Source organism: Emydura macquarii, unplaced genomic scaffold, assembly GCF_026122565.2.
Source record: "Emydura macquarii macquarii isolate MOO-44397 ecotype Brisbane River unplaced genomic scaffold, CSIRO-AGI_Emac_v2 contig_1451, whole genome shotgun sequence".
Lineage (NCBI taxonomy): Eukaryota > Metazoa > Chordata > Testudines > Chelidae > Emydura > Emydura macquarii.
The window spans coordinates 4,269,530-4,282,744 of NW_027131588.1; the positions used below are offsets into that span (position 1 = coordinate 4,269,530).

The window sequence follows — 13,215 nt, forward strand, 5'->3', positions numbered from 1 at the left end:
GGTCATACGACTATTAGAATATTTATTTCAGAGTTAGAAAAGACATCTATCAGCACACAATAGGAGTGGTACAAAGTAATAAATTTAGGAGAGTGACTCAAGGCTAGATTCTGCTTTTGGGTTTCTATATGCAGATCCCACTTACTAAACATGATCATTAATAAGTGTAATTTCCCCATATACATTACTGGCATCCTTTTTCTTTCAGCCTACAAGGAAGAAAACTACTGTCACTTAACATTATTATGGCATATTTACATGATAACTTTACCCCCAAATTAAACAGTAAACAAGAAATTTGTTAGGGTGAATTTACCTGATCAGCTACTCCTCCTGGGAGGATGGTTTTAACTATCACGCCAGTTGACTTTCCTCCCACTATCCCAAATCCCAAACCTGATCCATCATTCACCAACTCAATGGTCTCCACATGCTGCCAGTGGACCTATAAGAAGTAAACTTGTAAGTAAGCTTGCAAATGACTAAAATAAGAACACACCTATTAAATCTTGTCACAAGACATTCACACAATATTTCTATGGCATATTTTAGAATGAGGGGGGAGGGGGAAGAGAGAAAACTAAAGGGAGCTCTATCGCAATTACTATTAGCCTACTGGAAATTAAGGTAGACATTTAACAAAAAATTTCTCCACTCTGTAACCAATCCATGAATCTGTTCACAGATCAAATTCTTAGGGGCACTGAGGGGTGCCGAGTGCCTTCAATTCCCAATGGAGTCAAAAGGAATAAAGTGTACTTACTACCTTATGGGAAGCAATTCACATCTCACTGGAATGGGACTCAGAGTCTCCTCTGATGTAAGTAAGTAACGTGCACGCACTGAAGAGAGACTATGGACCCAATTCTCCACTACAACTGTGAGGGAGACTGCAAGATGGCCAGGTCTACTCCATCTGTAGCACAGAGGAAAGCAGCCTGACAGCTGCTCTAAATGACACACACTGGCTAGGATCCACCAAATGGATATAGCTGAAGCACAGCTCACTCCAACCAACCCCCCACCCCAATATATCTCTACAACAGAAGGCTACAGGACTAGCTATGCCAACCCTATTTTTCATGAGAAGTCCTCCATGCCAGAGGTAACCCCAACAAGCTTTCTACTCCCTTTACACCAAGAGAATAGCACAGGTTAGAAAAATCTGTCTGTTTAAAGACATTAGGACATGAAAAGTACTATTTGTTTAACTGGTGTAAATCATTATGACAACATCATACAGCATCAGGCATTCTAAGCACACTGAAAAGGATGAAAGCCTCTTCAGTCTTGATCCAAATAATCAGCTATCATTCATTTCACATTGCGCTTCAAGTCAACAGCTTTGTACACGTGCAGAATTGTGCCTGAAGTGGTAAATAGACGTTCTTGGGCTACAATGGGTGGTCTGATGTTGATATGGAAATGGAATATTTGTTGCCTGATGGTTTTCTTTCTGAGCTTCACATTGTGATGGAAGCGAAGCTGTTCTGTAAAAATTTATAGATACTGTATGCTGACCTGGTTATTGGACTGTTTAATATTTGAATACAATGATTTAGTTTAACTGTGGCCTGTGAGGAAAAACAAGCAGGTTCAAGATAAGCCACTTCTCTGCAAACACTTGAAGATTGTTAAGAGACAAACACCAGAACAGGAAAAGTCTCATGCCCAGGAAAGATCAACAGACCAGTGGCAAGTTTCAAAATGAACTGTGTTTCAAGAGAGGGGTGAATTGTTTGGGAAAACCAGACAGAGACAGGTACCTGCTGGGCTCATCTGAAAGAGTTAAGACTTCTGAGGGTACAATCAGGGGATAGTAAGCCTTTAGGTAAGAGGCATGCATGCAAATAGTTTAAAAAAAAAAAAAAAAAAAGAAAGAAAAGAAAAACACACCTCTCTCTAAATGCTTTGTTCCTATTGTCAAAACAAACAATACTCTGGTTTTAAGAAGGCTGTCTGGTCATGATATAGACCACTGGTCACAGGCTGCCAAAAGGAAGAGTCCAAATTCAGCTGGAAATGCAGGGTAAGAGCTGTTGTTACACAGAGTACTGTATCCCAGGGCCAGTCTAAGAGTGGGAAAATTGTGGATTTCCACCCGGGTATAGACTGGATACCTGAGAAGGTGGACTCAGACCAAAAAGGAAACAGATGCAATTATAGCCCTGTAAACGTGACTAATGTCTCCCCCAATCTAAGACATTGGGCTTGTGTCTCACTTCCTGCATCTGGCCTTCTCTACCATAAGAGAATGAGAGAATAAAGAGGGAGAATGAGCTTGGTTGGTGGTATAGATCAGATTGTAAAGCCCCACAAATTTGTTCCTTAAAGGAAAGGAGGAGGTCACAGGAGGAGATTTTGTTTGCTGCTGCTTCCAAAGCTTTAAAAGCTGAGATTGCAATGGATAAAGCAGAGGTGCTCTATTTGCCTCTTTGAAGATAGAGAATTTGACACATGGGAAGAAAGATCATGATCAAGCCCCATGGACAAGAATGTTTCTAATATCTACAGGGAAAAAGGTAGGCTCAAATGCCCTATATTGGGAGAAAGAAGTCAGGAGCAGGGGGAAAAAATTACATAGTTACATAGTACTGGGTACTGTAAGCCTACATGAACCAAGAACTGAAAACATACATTGCCCTTACATACACGATGTACTCACCGGGTTGGAATGGGCAGAGACTGTGCTAGCAGCAGACGGAGATCGAGAAACAACAGGACTGATCAGCTGAGGCAAGGAACCCCTGGCCACAACTAGTTGGACATCATCTTTTGCTTTCTGCAGAATGCAGATAGCCTCTTGATGTGTAATTGTCTGATCAAGGGCTTGTCCATTAATAGCAAGGATTTGATCTGCTTCCTTCAGCCTTCCATCTCTGTTTATACATATATGACAAACAAAAAACCACACACAAAAAAAAAAGTTGCCACAGACATAGTATTTTGACTATTTTCCAGTATTTTTATTATCCTGTTTTCTATTTTCCCCACTTCTTAATCTTTCCCTGCAGTTTTGCTACAAGGAGCTATTGTGGCACTCCCTTTGAAGCTAATCCCACTGCCACTCTTTCATGGCTGCTACCCCCTAGCTAGCTCCCTTCTCCCTGCACCTCCATCCGAGACTAAGCATATTAGATCTGAGTTGCTCCCAACCATAGCCTAGGAACTTATGTTTATTTTTGACTTTGAGGTTGCTTAGCAGACCAAAGTGCTCTACTTTGTTCAATGTGCAAGTTCTGAATATTCATCAAACCATGTAGTGGAACATACTTTCATCAAGATCCTAGAAAAACCAATTTTCTTTCCAGGGAGAGGGAGATAATGAATGATAAAACAGATCCCTTTTAAATGAAAAACCTGTATAAATTATAAAATAAATCATATTGTGGCAAAGGAAGTACTGATGTACAGTCACATATTGAGCCTTTTCCCAGACCTACTTCAAAGAATGTGAATGAAATCTACAGATGAGTTACCCTTGACCTTTATTACTGCAAAAAGATTCAAACAAGCAAAGGCTTATTTTAAAGTATATACATGACAGTGCTCTGTGATACACAGAGACAAAAATTGCTTTCTCCAAATCACATACTTCTTTGGTTGCTTGTGTTGGATAAGTGGCCACAGTACTTAGAAGTGACCAGGAAGAAATGTCTTCTAGTCCCAGTCCAAAATATTTTGCTGGGAATCTGAAGTTTTTCATCTGAACAACTGAAATCCTCTAGAAGATTTATTGCTGCAGGGACTCTCTAATTTATATCACAGTAGTTGACCAGTCTGTACCTCATTAAAGCCATCCTAGAACTGACGCAGTACTTATTTTCTCTTCACAAATCAAGAAAGTTGATTCAATAAAAACGCATCTCATCTTATCCATCTGAATAGGGCAGCACTGACTTGCATGGAAAAGCAACTGGAGGTTGGGGCTTAAACACTCTAGAAAAGATAGCTACAAGGCAGAGCAAACCATATTTTGCTGAATTTCACTCCAGGGCCCATACACTGCACTCACTTGAATGGTTGTGTTCAGACCAAAAGCAGTTTAATTACTCATCTGTTGCACAGAGGTGAGCAGAAAGCTTATGCAGGGAAATTCTTTAGCCACTGCATAAAACAGAGAAGGTATCCACAGGAAGCTCTCATGGCCACAGAGAGGTAAACATAGCCAGGGCACTGCTAGTGAGTTCATGCACAGCACAAATCCACTGGGTAAAACAATCTGGGGCTGGATGGAGAGCGCACAGTGGACCAATTCTGCTATGCTTCCTCATAGCCTCTAGGTGCAGAGGTTTTCCTAGGTAGCTCTTAAGTCCAAAAGTTCTTTGCTCAAGCCTAGCTTGTGGGTTCAAGATTAAGGTTTAAAGGATATTTTCAACAAACAATAATTATTGCTGGGTTCCAGGTAATATCATCTGGCTATATTTGGTTAAAACCATTCATTTTTTTTTTTTTTTTTTTTTAAACAAAAAAGAGTTAGGCACTTTAGGTTAAGCACTGCTTGTAATAGCATTCTGATCCCCTTACTGCTGCTCTACCGAATTTTACTCCACAAACAACACTATTAACTCCAATGGGGATACTCCTATAATAAGCGGCTATTTAAAGTAAGGGTGTCACAATCTAGGCCAAAAACAAATCGGTTCAAAGATGTATGTTTGAAACTATTTTTTCAGAATTGAGGAGGCTATTCTGTCTTCAATAAAGGTATGCAATATTCCCAGTATCATAAACAGTTGTACCAGTGTACTGAAATCAGAATCAACTCTCTATCTGGTAGAATAAATTTTAAAAATACTAGACCAATGATAATATATAGCTCTGCTCCACTGCAATAAAATTTACATTTAGGATTGAAATTTTATCAAATGTAACTCTTAAAAGTCTGCTTTTAAATTGAGATTCAAATGTTTTGGCCTTAACATATGAGAAAGAATGTGTGGTGGTACTGCGAATAATGACAAGCACAAACAATGAAACCCATGACTAAAGTGCTACAGAACTCTCGTTGTTTTTGCTGTATACAGACTAACACGGCTACCCCTCTGGAACATAACTAAATTATGTTATTATAACATTTGGTACCAATGGTCTCACCTATGTGCCACGCTTCCCTCTTGGATTTCCTGCACAAATATTCCCAGTTCCCCTCTGTTTTCACTCTTCAATCCCACAACACTAAAGCCCAGACCACCACTTGGAGGTTTAACAAGCTCTAATGTCTCGACAAGACGACCCTGGTCAAGCAAAACAAACAAAAAAGGTTACAAACGTTAAATATACTCAAAACCAGCATTAATGAGCCATTTAAAAAAAAAAAAAAAACAAACAAAAAAAAACCAACCTCTTACAACCAGAATACACTTTGCACAATTCAATAAATGAAAAACATCGTAATATGCAGCAAAATATTGAAATGCTGCATCTAGTTCTGGTATCTCAATGCCAGACAGTAGTTGACAAATTAGGGATTTCAGAGAAGAGCAACGAAGTTCTTATAGCTTGGAGGAAAACACTGAAAAGAGCTAGACACATAAAGCTTGGCTGAATGTGACTAAAGGGAAACATTAAAGGTCTATAAATATTTGAAGGATGAAGAACAATTATTGAGTATAACTAGATATAATGGAATGAAATTCAGAAAGACAACATTTCAGCTATCAGGAGAAATTTCCTGACGGTGTTAACTATTAGACTGGGAAAGAATCTCCCAAAGGAAGTATCAGAAAACCTCTCCCCCAAGTCTCTTAAAAATAAAACAGGAAATGCACTGACTGGGACAAATTTTACCCTAATATCCATTTGTACAACCTGGTTGAAGTCAATGAAGTTGAACATGAAGGCAGACTTTGGCCTACTATAATGGCAAAGAGGTGGACTATGTAACCTAACACGTCTTTTTCATGTCTAATGTCTGATTCTATTATACCCTTTATTAATCCTGCATACACCACCTTTTAACAGATAAATGTTAAGTGTGCCACAGGCCCCAGGCACTGCCAAAACAGCAAAATTTTGCTGTGAGAGTCACACAACAGATACAGACTCTGATAATCCACTCTCCTTCGTATATGGAATAGCAGTTCTTCACATGTGGGAAGAGATGAACCCAGAGTGCAGATCTGCTGTGCAAAACACAACTACACTGTTCTTAATGGAGCAAACATGGGATAAATAATAAAAAGCATGGTATCAATGACATTTTATTGAGAATATTTTCATGTTTCTCCTAAAACTCCAAGTGTTTCTCAAATAAAGAAGGCTATAAAGTTTGTTTCACACGGCAAAAGAGTTTAAATGGGGGGGGGGGGTGGCTTGTTTTTAAATACTGTAATTCATTTCTCTTTAAGTGGAAGGGTAAAAATAAAAATATTTCAATTCATTCAACAATTGTGATGATCCCCACTATTTGTGATTACCCTAAATCATAAAAGACATCAATGGAAAATTTACTATTAGCAGGCATGTTATCTTACCTGTGACATATTTCTGATTAGTTGCTCTAACTCATCACTGGAGGATCTCCCATTAATCTGAGGAGTAATGGATCTCACAGATGCTTCTAGTACATCAGCAGGGTGCCCATTCTGCTGAGCCAATAAATAGGATTCATTATGTGGCAAGGAACCCACACTAGCACCATGATGGAGAAGCTGTGGGAACTCGCCAGCCGAATGTATGGATGGTGCGACATTTACCTGAAGATGATTCACAACAACATTATAGAATGTTAGTCTTACAATGTGGCAGAACAATCATTACTGATAAGCATGATTAACAGATCTTTTTGCCATGACAAAAAGAATACAAAAATCATCATGTTAATTTGTTTTGTTTTTTTAAAGGAAACACTTTCTTCATACACACAATATTTTAATTGATAGCAAGTTATGAACCATGAGAATATAGGAGTAAAAAAAAAAAAAATCATGGAAACAGTTTGCAGGCATCATCTGTACCCTATATAAAATGTATTTGTTCCTTTTAACGCAAATGGCCAGAACTAGTCTAGCACTCGCACTGTGGTAATTCAGAACATATTTGAATAGAGCTGTCACCACCATACCAGAGTCTTTTAAAACCAACTTAACCCACCTTTTAAAAAAATGAATTTACCTTGGGGAAGAGAGAAACCTCACCAATGATGATGGAATTAGAGGTCTCATTAAGAGTTCATGGGTCCAGTCTTTTATGTCACCACATGGTAAGACTGTCACTCTCCATTAACCTCCCAATCAGCTCAAGGGTTTAATTTAAAATGAATGGATGATGCGTCTAAATCCCCTAGATTACTTTGAAAATCTCAACCCTAGTTTAGATCTGCCATGAGTAAAGGGCTTGTGGATTATGTGTCCCTAGAGCAGACCAGAGAGTAAACTGATTCAGAGGATCACAATCCTTCTCCTGCTTGCCCTTGGCCAGCAGCAGATTACTTTTTCTTATGCACAAGCAGAGCTGTGCTGACTAGCTATTTGAAGGCAGGGAGTCAAGGCTCTGTCTGTTCCCCATTCCTGCCTGTCTATTCACATAGCTCTGGAATGCCTGCCTTGCTGCTCTATGACTAGTAATTATGGCCTTATTTGCTGTTTAAAACAGCATGCACTGTACCAAAACTCTTGCATCCTGTCCTATAATGGCAAAGAAAAAATTAGATAAAACAATAGATTGTAGTTTTCCTTCTTGATCTTTAACTTGTGAAATATCAACAGAAAAATCTCTAAATTCCTGGAGGTGTTTTTAAAATCATTTTCTTAACCCTAATCTTATTGCATCAACTCCAATATCACTGCCCTAACTACTGTACTGGGCATTATACACTATTCTAGGTAATGAAATTAATCAAATCATCTTGCTATTATTTCTGTCAATCTATAGTCACTCTTTTCGGTCACTCATCTCCTTCCTCAGCTTTAAACTTTCATATTACTTGTATGTGCCACTCTGGAAAACATCCTCCAATTTATTCAAATGCAGCAGAAGAGTTATTTCATTCTGTTCATCCTCATTTCAAGGAAAATGTAGACTGAACATAATCTCAGACTGAAATAGTATCCTAAGGTTAATGGTGCAAGTCTCTGCTTGACTTATTTAAAACTAGACAGTATAAAATATAATGTAGGACAATCCTGCATTGACAGGAAAATGGACAAGGCATTAGTGTTGAAAATAGCCTATGATTCTGTGACTCCTCTTTCTCAATGCTAATTCTACTCATATTTAATTATTGTTATTGCTGATGAATCATCTGGTTCTTTTCGACAACTACTCCTCAGAACAGGGCTAATACACAAAAGTCACTCCATTTTGCTGACCAATTTTAAAATATATATTTTAAAAAAAATAAAACCTTTGGCTCAATAAACCCATCTTAATGGAGCAATTAACATACAGAGAATGTTGTGATATATATAAAGGGCACACATATACATAAATTATTTATAGCAGGAGTGGGGGAAGGCTGCTTTTTATTACCTTTTAGGCTTCCCTTCAGTGGATCCAAAGCCCACTGAAGTCAGACAGACAGACTCAGTTGACTTCAATAGACTTTGAATTGGACACTTACCATGCATGGTTAAAGGACCCATTTTGCTACCTGGGCTCCAGAGCAAAGCTCTTCTATACACATTAGATCTCGTTATTTTAAGGCATTAAGAATGCCTTCACCACACACAAACAGTATTAAATTTAATGTTTTAAATTAAGAAATAATCCACAAAATGTATATATATTCATAAAGTGTTTAGTCTATAATTAACGAGCTTTTTTGCCTATCTTAACTCACCTTTGTTCTGCAATTTGATAACTGCAACAACATTTGAGACACACTATTCTAACCACAGGGCCAAACTGTGCCCTCAGATGCATTCAGGGACCCCTGAAAGGGACTTTGATCTGTACACTGGTCCCCAGTCTGTGAGCCAATAATAGGCCTATATCAATGCATATAAGCACATAATAGACTCTTGTCTATAACAGCATGCATATTATAAACCCACAGATCTGTAATTGCCAAGGAAACCTTTGCCCAGAAGTATAACTGTTAGGGCCAAATTTTCCCCTCAAAAAAACAGAGTTTTTAGCTAACAAAATTGTAAATGCAGATATTTATATAAGGAATTTTTAATCTGCAGTTTAGGTCATTCAGACATCTATATCCCCAACTGTGCCCTCAAAAATTAGAAACTTAGCCTTCTAAAGTGCCTATAATTATGTGCAGAAATTATTTGCCTGTGCAATTTACACCCACAGAACTGGAGGCCAGAATTTGAAAAAATCTGGCCCTTGTTATCTATCTGGCCAGCCCTTCAAATCTTAAATTCAAAACCCAATCCTTGCTCAGTGCCAAATATAATATGACGACACAAAGGGATGACCTTCCCCCATTGGGCAACTAATGTAATCCTATCAAGTGATATAACTTGATAGTTTGAAGATTAGTAAACATTTTACTTGCTCTATTTCCCTCTGCGTATGCTCCATCTTCATATGCCAACAACACTCATGTTTCTTAACATAAAACATTTTTAAAGATCCTGATTCTAACAGCCCTGCTCAGATACAAAATTTGTATCCGAATCCAAGCCATAAAAATGATCCACGGATATCGGTGGATGTGCAGGGCTCTATCAATTCTCAGTTACAATAAGACCACTTTATACATTCCCAATCATGTAAAGCACCCTTAAAGGAGGTGTAATAATTCACTCCCACTTTACAGCCCCTTTACACTCCCAGAGCAGCGTGAAGTGGCTTTAACATAAATGAGAATCATACCCAAAAAGTTTTAGATGTGCAACCTGAGGTCACAATGCATGGACCCAATCCTGGAAACCCCAACAGGTACAGTGCATAACTGTCTATAGAAATGTATTACATAATTTTGTTACTTATGAAAATCATCAAATAGAAGTGTATAAAATATTTTATCCTTAGACTTGTACTTGGGTGCTATTATTCTTCACTTAAATATCAAAATGCCAAGGTGTCCCTTACACTGAACATGGTTGGTAGGAACCCTCCCTTAAAGGGGAGATTTTACCCTGGGCATATGGAGTAGGGGAAATGCAGGCTTAGTACTCCATTTTCTCCTTTCCCTGATACCCCACGGAAGCCTCACCAGTCCGTGTGGTTCTCAAGCCATCCTCCTTTGATGGGATGTGTACAATCACCCACCAAGACAAAGTCGGAAAAGTACAGAAAGTCTGAAAATGATGCTGATGAAGAGACAAAGCTAAATATACATGCCTTTCATAGGAGATCATCCTACAGGTAAGGAGGGATAATATCCTACCGTCCTAACACACAGAGCATCAGCATAGCTGGCTGCAGCCACACAACTACTATGCCCCTCTACTTTCATCCCTGACCAATAAATACCCATCATCATAGACCCATGGCCTTGCTCCTGCCCTCCCACCATGATCTATAAGGACAAGTGCTCTCAATCTCACGTAGGACGTAGATTGCACCAGAACAGCCTCTCTGCAGTTGTCTCCCCACAAAAAGCAACAGCAATGCCTGTGCTGCATCTAGAACTTTCCGTATCTGCAGAGAGAAGCTGGATGTATCAGCATCCCCGTTGGAGTGAACCAGTGACTCCCTGGGTCTGACCTTTTTAGGAACAGCTGCTTTTCTACATGATCATGGTATTGCTTCTCCTCTCCATTATGGAATAAAGCACTTACTTTGCTGTGAGGGCAAGGAGCTCAGTAAGGAAAAAAAATTCCTCACGGTCTCCAAAAATGAAAAGAACAGGGTGAGAAAAGCTTTCCTTGTGTACGAATTTACAGCAGGAATACTGAAATGCTCCTTGCCATGCCCTCTAAGAAAAAACTGAAATCAGATGCCCTTATATCAACACTCACAGGAAGACTTTTCTTTATTCCCCTCCCCCCCCAAAAAAAATCTTTCAGTAAAACACTGATTACAGTATCGCTACGATGCATTATTGAATCCTAACTCTTCTACTGTAATTGATGGTAGCACTCCACTTTAATGATCTTTATTTTTAAAGCTAATTAAAGAAATTGAGTTGAATGTTCGATGGGGATTAGCTTAATGTGAGAAGACTGTCAGACAAATTGGCTTCTGACTCCTGATCATATCTTGGGGGAGGTGGTGGAGGGGAGTTGTTGAAAGAGTGAAGTTTTTCAGATGTATTCAGAACTTACTCTCTCACACATGCACATTTAAACAACGTTTTGCTTTGGTTTTTTAAGTATTGATACTATACAAAGCCATTTTGCTGTATGGTACCTGTGCCTTGGTATATGCCATAAGTTCTTCCCCTGAGGGATGTGAACACGAGGGGAACTGCAAACAAAGGGGGTAAATGACCACACTCCCTTTATTTATGGCTAAACAGGAAGGGGATCCTGATTTTTTGGGGGGTGAGGGGAAGAGGCAGAATGGCCACAGTATGGAAAAGGTTGAGAACAACTGATGAACACTGCTTCAAATCACACAGGTAGAGGTCATTCCCAGGTGACACTGAACCACAAATGGAAATCCTAGAAAAATTATGCTTTTGCGGTTTTAAGAAATATTTTTCACAACATATAAATTGCACTGCTTGGCAGTAATAAAACTATTGTAACTCCATCATGAAGTAGCTTTATAGCTCTGTGATTATGTAAGTACTGTATGAAGAAATATTACTTTGTTCTATAATTTTCCTTGTGCTAATTTGCCTTGATTGGCCTTCATTTTACTGTATGTAACATCTGCAATATTGATATAATTTGGCATTAGACAAAAAGAAAATTCACTGATACCACACAGTGTGATAAAACTTATTTTACAGTTGCATAGTTAGACTCTCAATGCAATCAAATACTACTTTCATTTGGTTGTTCAAAATGTTTTTTTAATAAAAAAAAATAGCATTGCAGTCATGTCTTTGGTACATCAGCATTTAAAGAAACATAATCAGCACTTTTAGATCGCTCAAAAGTAGTTTGTTTAAAACGTAAGTGTTTTTGTGTATTAGGTTGAGCAGGTGACACTATGCTCCCAAGATCACACAGACCTCGCTACTGTATTTAGTCTGGTATTTGTGTCTCCTAAAATAATCAAGAAGGTTGTACACATGCATAATAATCATAAAGGTCCAATTATCCTGAAAAACTTGAAGTGGAAGGCTGACTCTGCAAAATTCTCTTTATAAGATTCTCTTTTTTTCTGTCGGGGATACAGGGCACTCACAAAAAAAGGAGGAGGGCCTTGGGACTCGCCCCCAAACCTTGACACCCGCTACCCCAACTCCCTAAAAATGAACACTCCTAGGCTAGGATTACCTACATAGAAGTCCTAATCTTCAGTGCTAGCTCTTTATCCCTGGATTCCCCATCCTGACCTCAGGCAGCATAGTTCCAAAAGAGCCATGCTGATTGCCTTTGCTACTCATACCTCATTTAAAAAAGAACCCAGTCACATGGAGAGTTTTTAGGTAAATCAGAGTAAATTAGGTTTTATGACCATGTGAAATGTTTTGGATCACATGACAGAGTCTAGTACAAAGTCAGCACTGTAGTGGAAAGGCAACAAAATAATAACTGCCAGTGCTTCTTTTGTGTAATGCATAGCAGGAATTTCACTTGCTAACCACATGACCTCTCATAGGCAAAAAAGAGAGAGTTTCCCAGTGCCTGTGTTTAAGTTCTTTGCTATATAGACTTTACAGCACTGAGCACCTGACCACTATGAGCAAGCTAGCATATATCTGCATTGCAGGGGTTATTTTTCCATTCCTGAATCTTATGTACAATCTATAGTCTAGTTCCAAGGGAGAAAAATCTGAGGAATGTAGCCCAGCCAAGGAAGGGATTTTTCTCATTAGCAGTGCCTTGAGCTCTTAAAATGAGGAGGGGGGTGGGGGGGCGGGGAATGAGGGGAGAAGCACAAAGTGAAAGAGAGAAAAGAAGAGAGGATTACCAGCACTGGGTTATGATGTTTAGAATATTTTTAAATGGTGAAAAATTTAAATAAAAATAAAATAAAAATATTTAAGATGTGAGACATTCAACCAAGTACAAGGCAGAATTTCTACTGGTCTTTTCTGTTGCTCCCTTATCTTCAAACGCTGAGCCTTCTCTGTAGCATCAGCATCAGAAAACAAACACTCAGTAAAGAGAGCGGATGCTCAGAGGGGAGGGGGGGAAAGCATTCTGGTTGCTTTGTACACTTATATGCAAATAGGGTGACCAGATGTCCCAA

At 38.8% G+C, this 13,215-nt stretch overlaps 1 protein-coding gene across 12 annotated transcripts in view; it reads right to left on the minus strand.

Moving 5' to 3' along the window:
• The window catches only part of MPDZ (multiple PDZ domain crumbs cell polarity complex component), a 270,908-nt gene that overhangs the window by 213,216 nt on the left and 44,477 nt on the right, over positions 1-13,215 (minus strand). For 11 of the 12 annotated variants that reach the window (XM_067553100.1, XM_067553090.1, XM_067553099.1 and 8 more), the window contains 4 exons: positions 6,477-6,698; positions 5,098-5,237; positions 2,666-2,879; positions 317-445 (listed from right to left, as the gene is read on the minus strand). In XM_067553100.1, the coding sequence (XP_067409201.1) occupies positions 317-445; positions 2,666-2,879; positions 5,098-5,237; positions 6,477-6,698 (705 nt within the window). The remainder of the gene's footprint in view (positions 1-316; positions 446-2,665; positions 2,880-5,097; positions 5,238-6,476; positions 6,699-13,215) is intronic. The other variant, XM_067553097.1, reaches the window with a different exon arrangement.